The following is a 25,233-nucleotide window of genomic DNA, read 5'->3' as shown; positions in this document are numbered from 1 at the left end:
TTGGAAAAATATATTTTTGTTTCTTTAGATTTGCATTTACAAAATTATTTTCTAAAGCTATATATTGCAATGGATTTGAATTAAATACAATTTGAATGAGTACTTAAAATAATGAATTCAATACAGTTGAAGTACTAAAGATTCAAGCCGCTGAATTAAGTCGTAATAAATACTTTAAATTTAACATTTGGATTGATTTTGAAAATTGAATTTAGAATTAGTTGTTTAGAACTTTTGCAACTTAGTTAAAGGATATATGCATTAACAGAAGTTTCTTAATCAGTAAAATCAAAGAATAAAAGTGGTACTGTCACTCTGTAAATACTTTCAAATCCATTTAAATGAAATTATTGTTATTGACGCATTTAAGAAGCTGCGTAATACAAATCTGTTAAAACGGTCTTAATCTCTAAATATTTTGTGCATTTGCATTTGGAACAGAAAGAATGCTGGTAAATGGATGCTCATCACCAAGAATTGAAATGCAATCATGGTGCATTTAAAACAGGTTGTCACTTAAACTTTTTAATTAAAAGAAAAAAAATACCTGTTTAATTCGTTATTAATATAAGATTATTTCTGTCTTGATATTAACATTAAGTATTCTTTTTTCTTAATAATATCTACATTAATTTATAATGTAGTTTAGCAAAATGAATCATATTTAGCCCTTGAATCTAAAGTAACAGGAAATAATTTATTTCATAAACTGAAAATATTGGGAATATCTTAATAATTGTAATAAACATAAAAGAATGCATGTAAAACAAATTAATTGGAAAATAATAAATGTTAATTGATTTATTCATAAGTCTCACTTAATATACTCGTACGATTAGTCAATTAAAATTTATGTAAATGATAATTAAAAAATTTCTTTAAAAGTTCATATGAGTATAAATTGTATTACTTTAGTTAAGTTGGAGATAAAGAATTTCATAAACTAATTCAAATAAATATATGGGTGTTTTCATCTCAAGTGACACAACTTTTGAAAACGATGTCTTCCGATCAGAATAAAACCATAGTCTGAATGCATAAGGCTTGGAAGAACAAATCAATTAACTATATAATACAAAATGGACCTGCTATCTTTAAGTACATTTTTCGTTAATGTAGACTAATTGAAAATAAATAAATTTGAAAAAAGATACTGCTATTATTTCAATGAAAATTAAAATGTACAAACACTAAATGAGGAGCCGCAGAACAAAAGGTACTTTTTCGAACTTTTTACCAATTAAATTTTTGGTATTTTTATAATTTTTGGGTTGAAATCTACTAGAAAAAATCAATTTCCCAAAATTTTTAAATTTTCAAAAAAGTACCTTTTGTTTTGGGGCTCCTCAAATGTGCATTTCGATTTTGTTATAAACAATTAATTGCAAATTAGCAATAAAGAACATATTAACTGACAAATTATAAATGATCATAAACATAAGTGTGATATTAGATGTCCCCAAATAATTTTATGTTTCCAACTCAAATTAACATTTTAAGACAAGAATTCAGAACAATTTACTTCCAGCATTATGTGTATCTCTAAACACCAAACAAAGACCCGGGGAACGAACATTAAGCGGATTTTTACATAAACTCAACACGATTTTTCTATTTTTTTGCTATCTAATAAAAGGTTTTAGAACAGATATAATTCTCATTAATTTCTCTTTTACAATCTGATGTGCGTTTCCTGATTAATCCTGATTCCTGATTAATCAATTATTCGATTAATCAAGTATTTTGATTATTTATATTCAAAATTAATTAATTTTGATTATTCAAATCAAAGAATTATTGATTAGTTAAATATTTGAATAATTTCCAAACGTTTGTTTTTATTTCCATTCACACTTATTCTATTTAGCGTCTTCAACACAACACAACGCCGTATTTAATCGTTTGTTGTAACTCCGTATTCCCGTTGACAATATTGACATTTATCGATGACTGTCAACATTTGTTTGGTATTCTGTAACCCCCTGTCTATACTTGACAAATATTTATCATAACAATTAATGACGTTTGTTGTCCAGACAAAGTTTTCTGAGCAAAAGCACTAACAATTTTGTCATAACGATACAATAATACTAATAAATGAAGACTATACCTAATAATTTTATATCTTGACAAAGATTTTGAAGTTTATCATGATAAAAATTTATCAGGTATAGACAGGGGGTAAGAAAAATTGACGTTGATGTGCCTTTCATTTTGTCGACGCTGTTCTTGGTGTCGTCTACTGTTGTGTTAAAACAAATATTTAAAAAAAAAATAAATATTAAAAGTGAAAAGAAGGAAAGAAATTTATTAAACATGGACAAAATTAAAATTACTAACCCGGAAAGCTGTTGGAAAAGGATTTCGAATGACAAAATTAATTTTACATATTTGGCGGGACTTTAAGTTCAAAGTAAAAACAACAATACATAGTGCAAAGCTACTGGAGACGGTATATTTAAACAACTTATACTGAGCACCTTGGAGGAAGCTGTGGTCAAATCTGCTCTAATTGCAGAAAATAATAAATCCTGGGGGTAAGTTTAACGGAGTCCCGAACACTGAGTGTGACTTTTCACAAATAGAAGAAAGTAGCATAGCTGTTACAGCAATCACATCATCAACAACCAATTATCAAAACAAGTGAAATTCCTATTGAACGGAATAAATCTTTTTTACACTATTAGTTTTTTTATTTTCTTCGTCACTCTAATCCGAATCGGAAAGAAAAATCATTTTATTTGAATTATTTTTAGCAATGTTTTTGTTTATTCACAAATAATTTTACCAAAAAAAAGTAAACAAAATGAATCAGCTGACTCAGATGTTAGATATTTGTGTTGTATGTATCGATAAACAGTCAACGTCATAAGACGGTTACCCCCTGTCTATACTTGACAAATATTTATCATAACAATTAGTGATGACGTTTGTTGTCAAGACAAAGTTGTCTGAGCAAAAGCCCTAACAATTTTGTCATAACGAAGCAATAATACTAATAAATGAAGACTATAACTGATAATATTTTATCTTGACAACCATTTTGACGTTTATCATGATAAAAATTTATCAGGTATAGACAGGGGGTTAGGGATTACAAGATTGGTATTGACGTTGTCTTAAAATGATGTAGACTCAAAATTGACGATGATGTTGACGATGCTAATTAGAATAAGGGTGATTATTTTACTTTGTATTTTTTCTTTTTAATTCTTCTGAACAAAAATATTCAAATTTGAAAAATCTAAATTCAAATTAATTGATTAAGAATCGTTGGTTAATCTACTAACTACATAGAACTACATAGACATTCATCTTGTCTACACGTAAATAACCGATCTTGTACGGTCACTGGTCTATGAGTTCCAATTACTAGTTTAGATCTATAAAATTAGGAAATGGGAAATCATAAACAGAGTAAGCTATCATTTAAGATGCGAATATCAACAAACGGCACCATCCTAATATGAATTTAATAGTATATGCAACCATATATGGTTGCATTCATTCATATTGCTAAGTTATTATTTTTACATAAAAACTAATTGATGTTTGTTATTAAATATATGAAAATAAATTAACAAAAATCTTGAAGTAAATACGAATCTTTAAATAAAGTTATAAAAATAATATAGTAATTATCAATGAGTTAGATATATACAATTTATATCTATGACTTATTTAATAATTATTTACATATGTGTAAATATATGTATAAGTACAGAAGGTTATTTAGAATTTAGAAAAATTCACTTTTAAGATTCTTCTCATCTCTTCTACCTAAAATTCTGAATAGCTAAAGAAGTAAATTTGTTTTGAAATTTGAAATGGAACTTTTTTATTTTTAAAACATGTTTAATAAAGTTTGTCAAATGCACTTACTGGAACAACTAATAAAATTTAAGATAACGTCATAAAAATAACAAAATACTACGGGTACATACCTACATACATATTTACATTTACAGTCGAACTTCAAATGTCTGATTAACAAAATCTGTAAATAGCGACATGGTAGACTTTATGTCTACACGTGCCGTACGTTACATTGCCATTCGAATTCTTGAGCACGACAAAGTCATAACGTTTTACATGTCACAGTCATTCAGTCAATTCTCTGGAAATGGCGTTAAACTAAGACGATTAAGTTTTTTAATAATATTATTAAAATATTTTAAATATTAAGTGTGCTAGAAGAGATCTTAAAAATATCCCTGTTGGAAATTTGTTTCCCCCTTTTGACTATTTAACTTGTCAACATATGTGACAGAATTTCATTTCATGCTAAATTAATAAATAATAAATAACTATTACGTAACCTTATGTCAATACTTGATAAATTTTAGTCAAAATGGTTCTCAAGATAAAAAATTATCAGGTTAGCCTCCATTTATAAGGATTATTGCTTCGTTATGACAAAATTGTTAGTGCTTTTGCTCAGACAACTTTGTCTTGAAAACAAACGTCATACTGTCATTTATTGTTATGATAAATATTTGTCAAGTATAGACAGGGGCTAAGATGAAAACTATTGTTGTTTTCAATTCACTTTAAGAATGTTGTATCAAATCCTTTAGCTTCATTTAAAGGCTTTTATTTTATACAGAATTCATTCATTAATTCATAATGGAATTAATTTAAAAATAAATTTCATTTAACCTTTGAATGATTAAATCTAAAATACAAATTTAATAAAAATAATTTTTCTTCATTCATTTTTTTTTTGGTTCACTTTTAATCATTTACAAAATGAATTGAAATAAATTGTTGTTTTAAGAAGAAATTTAATCATTTAATAAATTTTATTAAACTATTTTGTAATGAATTTGAATTAAAGAAATCTTAAATGATTCAATAAAGAATTAATTCTCAAACGAATGAATTCAATGCCTTAGAATTAAATTGTTACGTATTAAGAATTAATTCTTAAATACTTTTGCTTCAAAGTAGGTTTCCATTAGAAATTCCCGGGAATTTATTTTACAAGTTTTCATTTTAAACTTACAGCAATATTTCGGCACAGATAAAACAGATTCTTCATTGTGATTTCTTTTCAGCCACACCGAAAAATTGGATCAATTTCACTGAATCATTTGATTATCAATAGTTTCTATGTGTAACACGTAAATTAATTTTTAACTTAAAACAAGTTCAAATTGTAAGTCTTGAACAAAATATTAATATGCTTAACATAAAATTTTGAGAATTTCTTTATAAGTTTTCTTCTTAAAATAAAAGATTTATTTCTGCACAGATAAAGCAGATTCGAAGTGATCTGTTGCCAAACGTGATTATACCCATAGATTTTTTCGACACTAGAAATAGAAAATCAGTTGACACAGACGATTAAAATCGAATTTTTGTCACACCAACTAAAATTATTTAGCAAAAAATTCTATTATCACAAACAAAATTATATTTTGTGTGTGATAGAAACAGAAAAAAATAACTTTTCTAGTATGTCGATTTAATACAAACTGAAACAAGGCGAATTTATATACAAGGTGGTGTCGGTGGCGAATTCAGGAAAATACGAGCGAATTCATTAATTTGGAGTTTGACATTCAAAACCACTCTCTCATTGTTTCGAATGTCAAACTCCTTATATAAAAAATGCATGAATTCGCTCGTATTTGCCTGAATTCGCCACCGACACCACCTTGTATATAAATTCGCCTTGTTTCAGTTTGTATTAAATCGACATACTAGAAAAGTTATTTTTTTCTGTTTCTATCACACACAAAATATAATTTTGTTTGTGATAATAGAATTTTTTGCTAAATAATTTTAGTTGGTGTGACTTGTATATAAATTCGCCTTGAACTGAAATTTTAATTTCTTAAAATAATTATTAACATTAAAACTTCTAAGGATATTCATATTTAGAGAAAATAAGTAAGAGAGCCATATTTGGCTGTGCCGAATCTTATATACCCTTCACCAAATTATACTTTCAAATACAAATTTTAACTATTTTTAGGTAAAAAAAAATTTTAAAAAATAGTTTTCAAATTTTTACAATTTTTTGGAAATTTTTTTTTTAGTTTTTTTAAATTTATTAGTGAAACAAAATTTATGATTTTGGTAAAAAAAAATTCGGGTTAAAAAATATTTTTCTCGATTTTGACCCATTGTAGGTCCAAATTACTATAGCCTTATATACATCGTTGCAATGGACTTTGAAATATCTATCACCTGATATCTATATTGCCTATATTAAAGACTTAGTAATCCAGATATACATATATAGAAAAAAATGGGGCAAAAATCGAGGTTGTCACGGTTTTTTTCTTTATATCCAGCCATTTATGGGCTGATTTTGTCGATTTTAAATAGCAAACTTATATATACCATTGCCACTCATGGTGAAGGGTATAATAATGGTTGAAATTTCTTTATATTTCTCTTCCGAATCGAATTACTACGTTTTTCCAGATTTAACGGAACAACTTTTTACCGATTACAATATAAATTTATTCAAAGTATTGGTCATTGTTAGCTATCACCTATTCCCATATTTCTGGCAACATATCGATTCCGATCCAAAAGAACTTCTCATCTTTTGAGGCCAATATCGGATACTGTTTTCCAAAGTGAAGCGTATCCCAGAGAGAGCGATCTGCTTCGCTCGAAACAAATAGTAGTCGGACGGGGTACGATCTGGACTCTAAAGAGGGTGAGGCAAAACTTTCCCACCACTTCATTCTAAATTCTTTTTTTAATACGTGGCCGATGAAATGGTAAAAGTCTGTGATAGTAGGAAACCTAGTTACGAGGTTCTAAAATATTCTTCGATATTTATCCACAAATCTAAGTACATATGACGACAATACGTTAATGTAGCCATGGTGTACTACTTTCTGACCGCATGATGCTACTCCCGAATGGTCGTACGGTGGTCGAACTTTATGTTGGAATACAACTGTGTAACATCTGACTAACCACTAAGAAATGTCCGGTTGACTATTAACTAGTCTACCGGGGTTCCCAAGAATTACTACTTGCTAACTTATAATATTGTGGTGTGGTGTGGTGTGGCTATTTCATTACTACTATTTATCACAAATATACAATATTCATATTTATTAGTTCTTTTGAAAATCATTCAATGAAATCTATGAATGTACAATCTGCCCATCTACATAACGTTCGGTTATTATGTGTGTGTGTATTTTTTTTTATTGAAAATAAATAGTTTTTTGATTTGTACGTTTGTATATGTAAAACACCTTGATTTAGTTGTAGAATTTTTGTTGTTACAAATAATTTGTCTAACGTTGTAAGTTTGTGTCTGTTTATGAGCGAACAAAAAATAACTTTGACACTTGTTTGGCACTTGTCTTGAAAACTTTAAAATTCGTATATGGTTTTTTCTCTTTCGATATTGGTTATTTGTTTGTTTGTTTTCATGTCTATTGTCATTGATAGTGTGTGGTGGTATGGCAAATTGGACTTTTATGTACGATTGCAAGTACAATGATTTTTACATTGATATTAGCTGGAGGTTTTTTTGATTTTGTTTCTTTTTTTTTTGTTTTCTTAATTGTTTTTATTACCAACAAGTACAATATCATGGCAACATTTATTGACATAGTATTGAAATACTTTAAAGAGTAATTAAATTAGCTAAAACACCAAATTAATTAATTAATTCATACTAAGTATAGACACATGCAACATGCAACTAAGTATGTCTAGAATGTTGCTAATATACACCTCTTTAGAGAACTTTAAATTTAACAAAAAAAAAAAAAAACACTAGCTTGAAGGCATTCATTGTTCTAAAGCGATCTTCATAAGAATTTAAATGAAATTTTGGATAGTAATGAATTTATGGCAAATATTTGAATAATCGAGGAAAACAATATCAATCAATAACACTCTGCTACAAAATGACATTTTTTGACAGAAATTGAAAAGCGTCCTAAGTCCCGGTCCACACTGTGAAACATTTGCTGCAAAACATTTGAGTTTGTTGATGAAAGGGGAAAGAGAAATGAAAAAGGCAACTTTCATGTACATGAAGTTTTTGTTGAGTATGTCATCCACATTTATTCGTTCGTGTTCGTACTGTACAGAAATGTCAAAAACTGAAAAGCAAAAACTTCACTGTGTGGACACGAATGCAGTTTCAAAAGAGAATTTAAAAATGTTTTGCAGCAAATGTTTCACAGTGTGGACCGGGACTAATGGAGGTTATAGGCCTAGATGAGGACATACTAAAACCGTTTTCAAAGATTTTGAAACACCCTCAAAATTTTGAGTTACATATTTTGAAACAATTTGTAATGTACTCAACAAGATCTATAACCAACGCTAGGTCGTTTTCCAAGTTTTTTTTTCCATCGTAGCACCGTGTAATGATCCAATGATGGAATATTCAAATAATTTTTTTATGAGCTAAAATTTGAAAAAAAATGTGTCTATTTACTAAAATATTGAACATCATTTTATTAAAAAGGAATTTCTACATTTATTTTCAATAGATTTTGTATTAAATCCTAAAATCACAACATTATCAATCTTAATTTAACTATGTATTTATATGACTATTGAGCTTAATTCTCATCGGAAATAGGAATTAAAAATGTTAGTCATTCATTCCCAAAATATAATTCTTTAGCTTCATTGAAATGGTTTTTATTTAAATCAATTCGTTCAAGCTTAGATTTATAAAAGTTTTGTTAATTCAAATCTAAAGAGTCAGCCAAAACAAAACTTATACTTGTGTTAAGTTAAATAAAACTTAAACCGTTCAATATAAAAATTCTCAAAAATATTCTACAAATTCATAAAACATTTAAATATTAACATATTACTCGGTTTTTATAAATTTATCCAGTTCTTCCTCCCATTAAAGATTTTTTAGTTGCTTCCGTTACCTTTTTAGACCATGTGGAATACATACGCTTAAAATCGGATACGTCCGATGATACCATTCCTGTGTTCTTTAATTATTTTTTTACAAGAACTTTCCACATGCCGAAGTTCTGGACCTCCCGTGGTACAAAATTTACATTATTGTTTGAATACCATTCAAGGGCCTTTTTCCATAGGGGCATGATGCCATGTCGTGCCAGAAATATGAAGGCACTCTATGCTGTTTTGAGAAAGGTAAAAGCTGTTTTTGTAGGCACTCCGTACTACATATTTCTGTGTTCTTTGGGAATTTTGTTTGTTTTATTATCCGGCATTATTCTTGAACATGACCTCGTCGATCAGCCACATAAAAATCTTGACACGAACACGGTGAAAAGTCTGCTATCCATCGCACAACAGATGTATTTTTATACCCTTCACCTTCGTGAGAAGGGTATATATAAGTTTGTAATTCCGTTTGTAATTTCTACATTTTTCATTTCCGACTCTATAAAGTATATATATTCTGGATCCTTATAGATAGCGGAGTCGATTAAGCCATGTCCGTCTGTCTGTATGTCCGTCTGTCTTTCTGTCTGTTGAAATCAATTTTCTGAAGACCCCAGATATCTTCGGGATCCAAATCTTCAATAATTCTGTCAGACATGCTTTCGAAAATTGCTATTTAAAATCAGCAAAATCGGTCCACAAATGGCTGAGATATGAGGAAAAAACCAAGACAACCTCGATTTTTGACCTATATCTGGATTACTAAGGCATTAATATAGACAATATGGATATCTAATGATATATATTTCAAAGACGACGTATATAAGACCATAGTAAGTTGGACCTACAATGGGTCAAAATCGGAAAAAAAAATTTTAACCCGAGTTTTTTTTTTCAATAAAAAAAATTGACAAAAACAAAAAAAAATTTTAAATTTAAAAAATTAAAAATTTTAAAATAACAATAGAAAAAATTTTTTTTACAAAAAATGAAAAAAACATCTGGAAAAAAAATTAAATTTTGTTTACCTAAAAATATTTAAAATTTTGAAGTATAATTTGGTGAAGGGTATATAAGATTCGGCACAGCCAAATATAGCACTATTACTTGTTTTTTTATAAAATTTGACATACATTTTTTCGCTAGTTCTTTTGTTTCTAAGTTCTTTACCGCATTGCGATCTGGAACTTTCTAAACATTATACAACTTCAAACCAGCATTAGCTTTGGCTTTGCGCACAAAATAATTTAACTTTACGAGCATTTAACTTTACGAGCTGCTTTACTGTTCGGTGCTCTTCGAAAGAGTTGTTCGACTTCTTTTGCCTTACCAATATCTGTTAGACCTTTTTTTCTTCTTGATTCCGGTTTTCTTTCAATGCTCATGCCTTCCTTATACTGTTTAATACAGTGTGACGATGAACATTCTAATTGATCTGAATGGATTTGAATTATTCAATTTTTCTGTAATTCAAATCCATTAATGCTATAAAAAAATAAATTCTTAAATAAATTACTTTTGGAGAACTAAGAAATTGTTAAGGGAATTTGATTTTGAAATTTTAATTAAGAATTAATTCTTTCGAACATTTATTCCTATGTAATAGAATTGAAATGATTTTGCAACTAATGATAAACAATTTACAATTTAGATAGCAATAATAAACTAAGAGCCTTTTACAAGTTAATAATACTTTAACATAAAAATTCTAAAATCTTTCAATCAACAATAATTTTGTTATGTTTAACAAAGACTTATATTAACAATGGAAATGTTAAAATTTATTTTTTATTATTTAAGGTTTTTATAGACGGCAATACTGAGTATTAATACCATTCCAATTAAAAATATTATTAAAATCATCCAGTTTGTCAAGAAATAATTTTGAAAAATACATTTCATGTTTACACGGCAGTATTAAAAATATTTTTGTATTGATTGTTGATGTTTTTCTGCAAATTTTATATATTTTTTATATTTTCTTCACATTAATTGTTTGTCTTATTTGTATTTATAAATACATACGCAACACATATGGAAATAAAAACTTTTTGAATTGTTTTAACAAATTTATAAATACCGATCGTAAATCAAAAAAATCATTTGGATTATTAGAAAATCGAATACAATTTTCTTTAGACTATGAAATTGTATTATGATACATGCCTAAGTTTTTGACAAATATTAATACTCAGTATTGCCTTCTATAAAAGCCTTTACATGTATTAAATTGGTATTTGTTGTTATTGTTAACAAAGAAATTATTAAAAATTTTCTGTTTTAAGTAAATTTTATTAAATTATTCGAATAATGTAATATTTTTTATTCATTATTCGTTGTAATAATCGAAGAATGTTTATAAATTAATCGATCGCTCGAATAATAACAAAATGGTTGACATTTATTCAATCAAAATTAAACTCTAATAGTTAACAAAAACAACAGAACATTCGGCGCAATAATATAAGTAAAACTTCTACGCGTGTTACTTTTATTGTCAAAATAAAAAACAAACCAACCATTCTGCATCATAACAAATAGATTATCACATTTTTATTGAAGTTCAAGGTTGTAAAGTAATAACCTCAAAAAAGTGGCAAGTTTATGAAACAACAGATATGTTCTTTATATTAATTCTTTTGTAGCATATCAGTATTATTAAATAAAAAAAGTCTATCAACTATTTTGTATTCAGTAATGTGTCTAATACCGTTTGCCTTTCCGGCAAAAAAGTTGCCTTTTTCTTGCCTTTTACAAATTCAAAACAGTAAACCGTTAAGATGTTCTTTTATTTATTTATCGCCTTTAATTTAATCAAGAAATTATATGGCGAAAGATTAATATTTTCTAAAAATGTCGCCCTAAGAAAGGCTGTTTAAAATATTTAGTTCAAAAATAATTTTAAATTAACAGCTGCAATCCCCGGAGTAGAGTAAACGATATTCTATTATACCCCATCTAATAATTCTATTTATTTGAATGTTAAATAAAAAAATATAATTTTATCTTTCTGAAAACACATATTTAGTTAAATAGACAATCTTATGCAAATCTTATGAACAACAAATTCTAACAATATAAATATGTTTACGATTTCGCTCCAGAAAAAGATAAAAGATATAAGAATGTACTAAGATTCCATACTAGAGGGCATTGAACTAATGTGTTTATAGTATCACAAAGAGAAAACTTAATCACTGGGCCAAGTGGAGTTATGGACTAACATGTTTAGATAAATCTAATCTTAAGCAATCCCGGCAATCTATTTTTATGTGTTGAATAAAGAAATGCCATAAACTTATTCTTTTCCCAAAGCTAATATTAGAATTCAAGTCGTATAAAGTTCAGAAAGTTCGAGATGGCACTGCGTTAAAGAACTTAGAAATAAAAGGACGAGTGAAAAATTTAGGTAAAATTTTATAAAAAACAAGTAAGAGAGCTATATTCGGTTGTGCCGAATCTTATATAGCCTTCACCAAAATAACTTCAAAATAAAAATTTTAAATATTTTTTGGTAAACAAAATTTATTTTTTTCCAAAGCTGTTTTTTGGAAAAATTTTTTTTTTTAAATATTTAGCGAAAAAAACTTTTGTGAAAAAAAATTCGGGTTAAAAAATATTTTTTCCGATTTTGACCCATCCTACTTACTATGGTCTTATATACGTCATAAACCGAACAGGAAGAATTCCGGATATATTGATGTATATATCGAGTATGTAAGTTATTTGGGGGCTTCGGAAAGTTGATTTCAACAGGCAGAATTTCGAATTCGAATTGTTTTTTTTTTAATTTTTTTAAATTTAATTTAATTTTTTTTTTTGGTTTTTTGAATTTTTTTTAAAAATATTTAGCGAAAAAAAACTTTTGGTGAAAAAAAAAATTCGGGTTAAAAAATATTTTTTCCGATTTTGACCCATTGTAGATCCAACTTACTATGATTTATATACGTCATTGCAAAGGTCTTTGAAATATCTATCATTAGATATCCATATTGTCTATATTAATGACTTGTCCTGGTATTTTCCTTATATCTCAGCCATTTTTGGACCGATTTTCTCTATTTTTTGGGGGGCTTCGGAAAGTTGATTTCAACAGACAGACGGACAGACATGGCTTAATCGACTCCGCTATCTATAAGGATCAATAATATATATACTCGGAAATGAAAAATGTAGAAATTACAAACGGAATGACAAACTTATATATACCCTTCTCACGAAGGTGAAGGATATAAAAACCCATCTGTTATTGATGATAATGAACTTATATACTGGCAGACTTTTCACAACTTCCGGTTTGAGATTTTTATGTGGCTGAGGGACTGAGGTAATACTGAAGAACAATACCGGACAAAAAAACAAACAAAATTCCCCAAGAAGTTTCTTGTGTGGCAAGAGAAGCCAAATATTTGTGACATCAAAAGCGATAAACACAATAATTTATATTACGGAGTGTCTACAAAAAAGGTTTTTACCTTTCTTTAAACAGCACAGAGTGTCTTCATATTTCTGGACCGATTTGGCATCATCCTACTATGGAAAAAAGGCCTTTGAGTGGTATTCAAACAGTAATGCCAATTTTGTCCAGAACTTAGGCCTGAGAAAAGGTATTGGGCTCTTGTAAAAACAGAATTAAAGAACACAGAAAAGGTATCCCAGAACATATCCGATTTTATGCGTAAAACGTAACGGTAGCAACTATAAAATCTTTAATAAAAATTTTATAAATTTATAAAAACCGAGTAATATTTTAAAGTTAAAATACTTTCCGTAGCCCCCAAATAACTTGCATACATATGTACATGATTCATACATCAATATAACAGCTATATACTCGGTTCGGTTGCTATTTAAAATCGAGAAAATCGGATCACAAATGACTATGATATAAGAAAAAACCCAGGACAATCTCGAATTTTTACCTATTTTTGATCTACATATATCTCGATTACTAATAGTATGGTTATCTAATGATAGATACGTATTTCAAAGACCTATGCAACGTCGTATATAACGCCATAGTAAGTCTTTCAAAATCGGGGAAAAAAAACACCAACAACTATTTTTTTACTAATAAATTTTAAAAATTTGAAACAATGAAACAATGTTTTTATTATTTTCAATAGGCCATAATCGATCACAAATCTCTGCTTAATTAAAAATTTGGTTGTCACAACGAACCTAATTTCCTGTTGGTTGCGCAAATCGAGCTCGTACTGTATTTAAAGATTTGTTTGTTGCATACTGAAGCACACTTTCAATATTAAAGTAAAAATATTATTCATCACAGTTTGATTTAAAATTAGTTTATTATGCCCTAATTTTGTAAGGCGTAACGAAACGTTTTTTTCGACAAATTTTTCATTTTTGAATTTTCATATTTTTCAAAACGTATTTTTCATTTGAATTTTATAAAACTGAACAAAACAATCAAACATTTAAAAAATTTTTCAATAAATTTTATTTGTTGGAAAATAAATAAAAATAATTTGATTTATTAAAATACCAAATTTTTATTTTTTCATTCAAACGGAAATGCAAACGAAAATTCGTTTGAAGATACAAATTGAGGCCATTAGTTTTTATATATGTAGTATGAGTTTATAACACCATAACTTCACTATTTATTAAATTCATAGAAAACATTAACCAATGATAAATTTGTTCGGGTAAATTCAAGGAAAATTTACTACATGATTTCCTTAAATATGTTCCATGGGAAAATATGTAATGAAGGGACGAGCATCAATATTTCCACAAACAAATTACTTAATAAATTATAAATTACCATAAATTACATTTTTCTTAAAATTAATTATTTTTAATTGTTTTACTTTCCGATATTCCCTATAAAATCTTAAATAGCCAAATTTTAATTCACAAACCAAATAAAATTTGTTATTATTTTATAGAGTGGTTTTTGTTATTATTTAAATGACTAGCTTTGCAAAATTAATATAAAAATCACACTCTTTGCTGTTGCGCACATTTATGGTTTTAATATTCAATCATGCCATCATTATAAAAACATGTTTTAATTATTATATTTAATTCTCTTTTTTTAGTTATTTCATTTCATTTATATTAACCAAAGTTTAATATTATTGTATAATTTATAATCCACAAACTTAGATGCTTAATTTATGTTTTTTTTTTCATTCATTTATTTTAATAACAAGCAAGCACATTATTTAATATGTTACACTTACATCACAGTTGAGATTTGAAAAATTTGTATTAAAATTGCTAATTTTATTATATTCAACATTTTATTTGATCCTTTTTCAACACGCCAACTTTTTGCTTCAAACAAACAACCAAAAAAAAAAATATTAAAGCTTTGCGTGCTAACAATATGATGCAAATACGATCGATCGTTTTGTTTTTAAAATACCCGTGCCAACCGATTTGTTGAATTTCACTCTAGAACGGAGTGTTTGTGAATACTTAAGAATGCTTTTATATCCTCGGCTATAAATGACGGTTAAAAATCAGCCAAAACGAGTTAATACACAAACCAATGTTGGCAAGTAAGCATCATTCTTACACACTCACTCTAACACACACACACACATTACTCACCTAGAACTTGCTGGTATTTTTTGTTTTTGTTTGTTTTTTTTTGTTGTAAAACTAACTAAAAAACACAACGAAAATAAAAATATTAATATTTCTGTTAAATAATTTTACACGAATTGTAATCAAAACAAACGAATATAAAAGAAGAGAACAAAATGCAAATGCAACTCTGATCGTATTTTGCAACAGACAGATAGATGTGCTTACAAGAAAAAAGTGAATGAAGATGATTTTAAACAAAAATACATATTAATCTTTTTACACGTGCGTATTGTTCAGCTAAAAAATACAATTTTTTTTCTCACTTCTAAATCTGTACATATAAAGCTATATATTCTCAAAAGAAGTAGAAGAGTAAACAAGTCACTGACTAGACTTGGGGTTTTTCTCTTAATCGAATTTCTTGTTATACTTAGTCAGTCTATGACTATGATGCACTACATACATACATATGTATTTAATAAATATAAACAATTTTGATTACAATATTTATTATAATTTTGGACGTAATTGACTTGTTGTTGGCCACAAAGTTACAAGGAGAGATCCAAGGAGGGGGTATTAAGGGTAAAGTAGTAGCAAAACTAACAATAAATTTGATGATTACACATTTACTATTATTATTATTATTAAATTAATTGTTTTTAATACATATTATAAAAATGTTTACATTTCATTTATTCTCAAAATTTTTATAAAATCACTTCACTGGTTATTCCATATATTTCATATTAAGTGGAAAGGGAATTTTTTAATTGTTTATATTTTTTATAATAATTTTAGTTTGCTAATGATTAATTTATATCGCAGCGTAAATTAAAGCAAATTATTTTGTTTATTACACATTTAATTCATTTAGTATTATTTTATTTATTTAAATATATTGTAATATTACGGAAATCAAAATTTTTAAACTTCTGAACTAAAATTTAGCCTAGTTTATAATTATTTCTGAAATTGTTTGTTCGGCGATACTTGCTGATGAGTTCAGCGGAAAAAAACTTCACTTTCTATGTTATAATCAAGGCAAGGATTTTCATGCACTAAAAAATTAAAAATATGCGCTTATAATATGCACTATAAAGGTAGAAAATATGCACTAAAAATTGCAATGATATGCAATAAAAACAAGTTTTTCATATGAAATATTTTTATTAATAAAAGAAAAATATAAATTTCACTATTTTCAGATAGGTTATTATATGGGAGGCTAGAAGAAATAATTGACCAATTCTAAACAAATTCAATAGACTTCGTCCTTGGAGCAACAGAAAAGATTGTACCAAATTTTGTCGAATTATCTTTGATAAAAATACACGATTTCGTTACATCATATCGCTGGCTTAACATGCAAAGGCTCTATCCATATTTTAAAATTTTACAGGAGAGACAAAAAACATTCAAACTTTTTTTTGCGTAACTATTTTCGAATTCTTTAAACGCAATTTTTTATTTGTTTTCTATGTGCGTAAAAGCAAAATGATAAAATAAGTATTTGCCGAGATAAAAGGACTTAAAGCTTTTTCTCGATTACTAAGTCATTAATATAGACAATATGGATATCTAATGATAGATATTTCAAAGTCCATTTTCAACGATGTATATAAGGATATAGTAAGTTGGACTATATCCTTATAAAAAAAAAATATTTCAACCCGAATTTTTTTTTTTTCATAAAAAATTTTTTTTTGTCATAAATTATTTTTTAATTTTTTAAATATTAAAAAAGAAAATTTGGAAAAATCTTTTTTAAAAAGGGTATATAAGATTCGGCACAGCCAAATATAACTCTCCTACTTGTTTTCCACTAATAATTTTAAAAAACAAAAAAAAAATTTGAAAAACAATTTTTTTAAAGTACAATTTGGTGAAGGGTATATAAGATTCGGCAAATGTCCTCTCGAAATACTTTATACTATGGAAATCATGTTACCTAATTTCATGCCGATCGGTATATAATTAGTCACATCTCCCATATAAGGCCCGCTTCCAAAAATCACTTTAACGAGCATAAATCTCTTAAAAATTTTGGTATACACATAAAATTCAAAGCAAATAACTTTCATGGCGATCTTTCCATAATTAGTCATAGCTCCCAAATAAGACCCTCTTCCGAAAATAAATTATTGAAATTTTAAAAGAAAAATAATTTTGCTCGTTTACTTAGTGTAGGGTATTAAATGGTTGGGCTTGACCGACCATTTTTTCTTACTTGTTTTAACACATGTCATTGAACAATTCGACAGAAATGGTTAAACTGTACTTTTTATAGGCACTTAGAGCTTTTTCTTGTGATAAATTGGACTAAGCGCTTTTGCTCATCACTACAAAACAAAAACAAAAAGAGAGATAACTCCAATTTTTTTCTTTCTAATCAATGTATTTTTACTTATTGTATATTACCAGTGTTTAAAAAGCTGCGATAACTAACAAATTTTTAACTGTTGCTACAACTACTGCTTCAAAAAAGTGTATGTAGCGGTAGCAGTAGCATTTGTCTTTTTTCGTTTTCTTGTTTTTTTAAAACTACTGCTACCTTCAAAATATAAAACTCTTAACAGAGCAGTAGTAATAAAACATGAATTGTAAATGGAGTAGTAGCATAAAAATACAAATCATTGCTACTGCTCTATATCGAGTTTTAATTTTTAAGGTAGCAGTAAAGTAGCAGTTGATGCAGCAGTTAAGGTAGCAATAAAAGTAGTCAAAAAAGAAAATCTTCAGTCATAACACCAAAATTGACAGAATTAAACACTGTGTGTTGTTTTTGTTTTGAGAGAGTTTGAAAGAATTATTCGATTTTATTCGTCTCAGATGTTCGTGTTGCTAACAGAAAGATCGTGTTTTCTGTGTGTATAACAAAAAAGCCGAACTTTTGTTTACAACACGACCAACATACACAAATATACATTCACAACAACAACACGTAATATAATTTTTTGGCTGAAGATTTTTATTTTTTACTTATTTTATTGCTACCTCAACTGCTACTTAGCTGCTACTTCAACTGCTACTTAACTGCTACTTCTTCTACTACCTCAACTGCTACTTCTATTACTACTAAATTTTAAAAGTAGCAGAATTAATAAAAAACTAATGACTGCTACATCAAAACTTTTTCTTTTTTAAGGTAGCAATAGAAAATAAATTACTCTGCTACTTTTAAATTTTTCTTTTATTAGTACTACTACAACTACTGCTACCAAAATGTGAAGGTAGCAGTAGTAGTAGTAATTATTGACTCCGAGTTTTTATTAATTTTTTAACTAGACTACTTGTGTTTTTTCGTTGCTACTGCTACTTGTAGTCTAGTTTTTTAAATACTGTATATTACTGCATTAAAATCTCAATTGCTAAAAAAAAGTGGATTTTTCTGACACAAATTCTAGAACGGAATACTTGAGGTATATGGCCCTTAGAGCAAAACATTGGTCTTTCCGAGACAAAAACATTGATATATGTATCATATTTTAAGAACCGACTGTAAATGGCAAAGATATAACAAAAATTGTAAAAAGGCGATCCCTACGTTCGGCAAAAAAAAATGTTCGTAACTGTCTTGCATAAATACATTATATTAGGGGGTGTACGGGTATTTTTTTGAGGTACGGTCTAATGTACAGTGTACACTGATATAAAAATATGTATGTATATCCAAAAGAAAATTAAATATGCAATAAAATGGAAAAATATGCTTAATATATGCATTTAAAAGAAATCGATGCCATTTTGTTGCAAATTCTTCGATGCGGAAAGATAAATTGTCCAAAGTGATTTTGAGTTACTGACTACAAACATGCATTTGCATTGAAATCCTTGCCCTGGTTATAATATATGTTCCATTGTATATTCCCAATGAACAATAACAAATTTTAGTATCATATTTAGGGTTGTAATTCGAAAATCGATCAATAATTGTCGATTAATCGAATAAATTAATTTTCATATTAAAATTAAAAGCAGAGACCAAAAATAACTGTTATTCATATTTTATTAGACTGAAAAAGTTAGGCATAAATCAATGAATAATTTTTACGTTTTTATATAAGAGTTATTCAAAATATTTATTTATTTTTTTTTCGTTGCTCATAACTTTTATTTTCAATTTATTATTTTTTACGTTGCCTAATAAGAGTTCAAATATATACATTGATATAGAATAATATCTCACAAAAAACAAACAAAATTCCCATACAATTTTTGCACTTGTGGCAAAAGAAGCCAATCATTTGTGACATCAGGCACGATAAACACAAAAATATATATTACGGAGTGTCTACAAACCGTCTTTTACCTTTTTTTCAACCGTTTTGTTGAAATTATTTTATAACTTATTAATTTAAACCAATTATTTTAAAATTTAAAAAACTTAAAATCTTTGCAAAAAATACAAAAATTCGTATATTTTTGACTTGAATAATAATTTGATACCAATATAACATATGAACAAATATCTTAAAAACCTTAAGTTTAGAGTTATCCAAAAAATCGTTATTACCCGATTTTCCGGTTTTTAAATCAATTTTTACCAGATTTTTTGTCTCGAATTATTCGACAAAATCGAATATTTTTTGATATTATGTATTTATTTTCAGATTTAATAAAAAAATTAGAAGCTCAGCTCATTAAAAGAAGTTCATAATCCACACAAAAGAACTAATATTGCAAAAACTAGAGACTTAAAACAAGATTTTTATTATTTGCACAAATTTTCAAAAATATCAAATAAATTATATATTTTATACAATGCAATTTTAACAGTTAATCCCTCTTCAACTATAAGTGAACGTGTTTTTTCTGTTTCTTCTTTAATAAAAAAAAAACAAGTAAGAAAGCTAATTCGGCTGTGCCGAATCTTATATACCCTTCACCAAATTATACTTCAAAATACAAATTTTAACACTTAAATGCATGATCTTTACTTTTATTTTTCTATATTTTTATTTATTATATTTCATTTAGCTTTAGTTTGATTTAGAATTTCGTTAGGTGAAACTTTTCGTACTCCATTTGATTTTTCTGAATTAGTATCAAGCTTATATTCGTCTAAAATTAAGTGGAACTGGAATGTAGACAATTGGCAACAATATGCATTAAAGGGTTAAATATTTTTAGGTAAACAAAATTATTTTTTTTTCAAAAGTTGTTTTTTTAATTTTTTTTTTTGAATTGTTATTTTAAATTTTTTTTTTTAATTTTATTTTTTTTTTTTTGGTGAAAAAAATTTCGGGTTAAAATTGGCAACACTATGCATTAAAGGGTTAAATATTTTTAGGTAAACAAAATTTGTTTTTTTTTCCAAAGTTGATTTTTTATTTTTTGTAATTTTTTTTTTTATTTTTTTTTTTAACAAAATTTTTTTTCTTCTAATTTTATTTTTTTTCCGATTTGGCCCATTGTATGTCCAACTTACTATGGTCTTATATACGTCGTTGCAAAGGTCTTTGAAATATCTATCATTAGATATCCATATTGTATATATTAATGACTTAGTAATAGGTCAAAAATTTAGGTTGTCCTGGTTTTTTCCTCATATCTCAGCCATTTGTGGACCGATTTTGCTGATTTTCTTCTCGAAAGCATGTCTGACAGAATTATTGAAGATTTGGATCCCGGTCTTCAGAAAATTGATTTCAACAGACAGACGGACATGGCTTATCTATCCGCTATCTATCTATAAGGATCCAGAATATATATACTTTATAGGGTATAACAAGTAAGAAAGTATAAAGGTCAATGCTACCCTACACCGAGAAGATTCCTTTAAAAATTGATGTGGGATCTATGACTAATTATGGACCAATCGCTATAAAATGACGTGGCATGTCTTCTGAATATATGAAACTTATTTGTGTTGAATTTTATTTGAATACCAAAATTTTTAAGAATCTATACTAGTTAAAATAAATTTCGGAAGTGGGTCTTATATGGGAGCTAAACCGATCATCACAAAATTTGGTAATGCGAGTTCGGCTTATATATAATTTATTTGTGCTGAATTTAGTTTGGATATCTATATAAATAAGGTATTTATGAGAGCTTAACTATTTAAAGATAGGGCAATCGTATGAGGGCTAGGAGAAATAATGAACCGATTATAACAAAATTCAATAGACTTGTACGCTTGTACCATTTTGTGGAATTATCTTTGAAATTTCGATCTGTAGTTTGAGACTCATAAAGAGATCCTGAGCAGATTGGTATACATACTTTAGGTGGGTGTTGTCACAACATTTTTGCACGTTACAAACATCAGCACTACATCGTATGTCCTCAAATCATTTAAATTGTTTCCTCTTGAAATATTTATTTAAACAAGTAACGGAGCTATATTCGGCTGTGAATCTTATATACACTTCAACAAATTATACTTTAAAATAAAAATTTAAATTTGTTTTCAATATTTTTTTTATTTATTTTTATCGAAAAAAATTTACGAAAAAAAATTTTTTTAATTATTTTTTTTTTTTTTTTGTGAAAAAAAAAATTCAAGGTAAAAAATATTTTTCCCGATTTTGATTGATTTCAAATTTTGTGTACTTTTTATGTAAAATATCTTTAATATTAAAATTTAAGTTATGTTTTTCAAATAAATTGTTAAAAAATTTAACGATTTTTTATTTGTTTTAATAAAAAAATAATTTAAACTTAGTTAAACCTCAATTCCAAAATTGACAAAAAGGCTAAAAACTGGTTGTTCGAACCGAGTTTTGATAGAAAACACAAAAAATCGCATTTTAATAATTACGTTTTTTCGAATTATTCGAAAACCGGTTTTTTATATATGCCGAATATTTGATAACTCAAAATTTTTAATTTTTCACTTTCTGCAAGAAATCGATGTGCAATGGTCATTCATATCTACCCACTGTAAAAATCTGCTATCATTTTCTCTACTCTTTCGCCAAAAAATAGAGTTGTATCCGTAAAGTTGTTTCATTGTAATGTATTAAAAAATTAAAAAATAAAATCGATGTTTTCAAACTTGGTACCACATCAAAAAATTGACTTGAAACGCAAATATCGTTTCGTTTTATAAAATGTCAAATTTGTATTTTTTTAAATATAGCTGACTGCAAATAACGGTCAATTCATTTATAGCATTGCCGCATAAACAACTTTTTTACACTGTTGTATTTCATATTCATTGTTTTAGTACCATATTAAGCAACTACTCGTGTTTTTTTTCTTTTTCATTATTTGTTTTGGTTTCATATTCTGTTTTACAATATTTTCCACACGTGCTACTTGCAACATATTTACTTTTTTTTATTAAGTATTAATATGGAACTGTTTACAGTAAATCGGTAATTATTAATGCTTGTTATACAAATTTATAATATATTCAATAATCATACTTTTTATTACTTAGCTATGTGGGCAAAGATTTGCCTGGAAAAGAGAGCAATGAAGATGAAATACTGCAAAATCTTTTGAAGAAGGTGGAAAAACGTAAACGAAAACAAATCAAAACTAAGGAGGACATTGATGAACTGGAAAGTGGTAGATTACAGGAAAAACAATTGAAAGAAGATGAATCATTAAAGGTGGTGGAAGATAAACAGGAAGATGAAGTTGATCCCATAAATGAAGGTATTGAGCAGTATTCCGAAAATATCGCAGATGGTGGCGAGAATAGTGGTGGTTTTGCTGTGTTGGGCGATGAGAACGTTTTACGTAAACGCCAAAGTGTGGATGTGGTCTTACCATCATGGTTAGCTCATCCTACAATAGTGTCAACTAGCATTGCCACAACTACAGAAACAGAAGATGAAACCAACATTTCCCAAATGCCATACCTGGCTCCTCACATACGTGGAACACTAAAGGAAATGAACATTTCAAGACTCTTTCCTGTACAGTTAGCTGTAGTTCCTTGGATTTTGGAGTCACACTCTAAACCAGCACCGTTTCGACCCAGAGATATTTGTGTCTCTGCCCCCACCGGCAGTGGTAAAACTTTAGCATTTGCAATACCCGTAGTGCAGTTGCTGTCTCAGCGAGTTGAACGCAAGATACGTGCCTTGGTAATTTTGCCGGTTGCAGAATTGGCCCTTCAAGTTTTCAGAGTATTTAAAAAACTCTGTGACAAAACCGATTTGACGGTTTGCTTACTCTCGACCCAAGTGCCATTTCAAGTAGAACAAGACAAATTGGTTGAACATTATAAAGGAAAGTACTTTTCAAAAGTAGATATTATAGTGACAACACCCGGACGACTGGTCGATCATTTGCACGCTACTAAAGGATTCTGTTTAAAGTCATTGCAGTTTCTGGTAATCGATGAAGCTGATCGCATCATGGATGCTGTGTTTCAAAACTGGCTCTATCATTTAGATGCTCACGTCCGAACAACATCCGATCAGTTGCTGTCGGGAAGAGCTGCTCCTTTGTGTTACAATGAACTGGAAACATCATGTGGTTCTCAGCCACACAAACTGCTCTTTTCTGCCACCCTCTCTCAAGACCCAGAAAAATTGCAAAGTTTGCGACTGTTTCAACCAAAACTTTTCACTTCTGTTTTGGACAGTATACAAGAGTTGCGTCAAAAATACGCCGATGCTCATGCTGAGAATGAAGTTAATATGGCACGCGGAGAGTTTATAGGCAAATACACTACACCAGCGGAGTTAACAGAAAAGTACTGTATCACCGAAGGCCGTCTAAAACCTTTAACATTGTTCTCCCTAATAAAGGAATACCAGTGGACGAAATTCTTATGTTTCACCAACAGTGTAGAGTCATCTGGAAGGTATTTTGTCTAACATTACACTACTAGACATTGAAGTTTTAATAATGTAAATTTTTTTAGATTGGCTTTCGTCTTGAAAAAGCTGTTCAAAGAAGACCTTGTTATTGCTGAACTGTCCGCCTCCATAAATGTTAAAGAAAGGTCTCAAATATTGAGTTCTTTCTCGAGAGGACAAATTAATGGGTATGTTCTTACAACGTCTTTATTTTAATTAATTTTAATATTTCTAATTAAATTAATAAAAGTGTGGTATGTTCGGATGCTTTGGCACGTGGTATTGATATCCCTGATGTGGACATTGTGGTTTCGTATGATCCACCACGTCACATTAAAACTTATATACATCGCATTGGTCGTACAGCTCGTGCGGGACGTCCAGGTACCGCCATAACCTTGTTAACGCAAAAAGAGCAACAAACATTTGATGTAAGTATTAATTAAATAAATGCTGCAACTAAATATCATTGAAATAAAAATTGTGATTTTTTAGAAAACACTGGCTGAAGTTGGCAAAGTAATAACCGCCGAACTGACAGCTTCCACTACCACGGAAGAAACATATGCCCAAGAATATTCCTCGGCTTTGACGGCCTTGCGAGAAAAGGTCACGAAAGATAAGCGTCTTAAATTGCTGCAAAAGGAGCGTGCCAAGGAGAAATCATTAATGCACAAAGATACTTCCAAGATGACGCTAATGGAAAAACTTCAATACCAGGCCAGCGCGCAAGTTCATGAAAAAACTGAAATCACAACAACTTTAAGCTCTAAAAAGAACCAAAGTAAAAAGTTCAAGCCCAAAAAACAAAAAAAACAAAACAAAAAATAAAACTTTGTTATATTCTTCAAAAAAAAAATAAAATTTCTTTTAATTTGCATTCAAAACTCTAACATGGCACAGTGGTATAGAAACATTTTATTTTGGAAATAATTATGTAGCTCATGAACGATTGAAGATATCTTGATATAATTTTACACGGTCTGAAGTGAGATGTTTGTGATTTAATTTTTCATGGGGGCTAGTGGGCGGTTCCATT

The 25,233-nt window shown here is 28.2% G+C and overlaps 2 protein-coding genes across 2 annotated transcripts in view; one reads left to right on the top strand and one right to left on the bottom strand.

Moving 5' to 3' along the window:
• The window catches only part of LOC135954540 (myrosinase 1), a 28,644-nt gene extending 13,360 nt beyond the window's left edge, over positions 1 to 15,284 (bottom strand). Inside the window, exon 1 of the mRNA XM_065504729.1 lies at positions 15,078 to 15,284. Coding sequence (XP_065360801.1) covers positions 15,078 to 15,136 — 59 coding nt within the window. The 5' untranslated portion in view covers positions 15,137 to 15,284. The remainder of the gene's footprint in view (positions 1 to 15,077) is intronic.
• Positions 15,285 to 22,652: 7,368 nt separating this feature from the next.
• Positions 22,653 to 25,087, top strand: Dbp73D (putative ATP-dependent RNA helicase Dbp73D). The gene is made up of 5 exons (XM_065505278.1): positions 22,653 to 22,754; positions 22,820 to 24,199; positions 24,260 to 24,382; positions 24,445 to 24,625; positions 24,690 to 25,087. Exons 1-5 carry the CDS (start codon positions 22,732 to 22,734, stop codon positions 25,023 to 25,025), a joined length of 2,043 nt encoding a protein of 680 aa, XP_065361350.1. The 5' UTR covers positions 22,653 to 22,731; the 3' UTR covers positions 25,026 to 25,087.
• The last annotated feature ends 146 nt before the right edge of the window (positions 25,088 to 25,233 follow it).

This window comes from Calliphora vicina, chromosome 3, assembly GCF_958450345.1.
Source record: "Calliphora vicina chromosome 3, idCalVici1.1, whole genome shotgun sequence".
NCBI classification, from domain to species: Eukaryota; Metazoa; Arthropoda; class Insecta; order Diptera; family Calliphoridae; genus Calliphora; species Calliphora vicina.
This window is presented reverse-complemented; position numbering and strand designations above follow the sequence as displayed.

Bases quoted from the DNA above. Each gene is read 5' to 3' on its own strand.
- Dbp73D (XM_065505278.1), top strand. From the start codon at position 22,732: ATGGAACTGTTTACAGTAAATCG. The intron at 22,755-22,819 runs GTAATTATTAAT...TTTATTACTTAG, and splicing joins GAACTGTTTACAGTAAATCG to CTATGTGGGCAAAGATTTGC. The intron at 24,626-24,689 runs GTAAGTATTAAT...GTGATTTTTTAG, and splicing joins AAGAGCAACAAACATTTGAT to AAAACACTGGCTGAAGTTGG.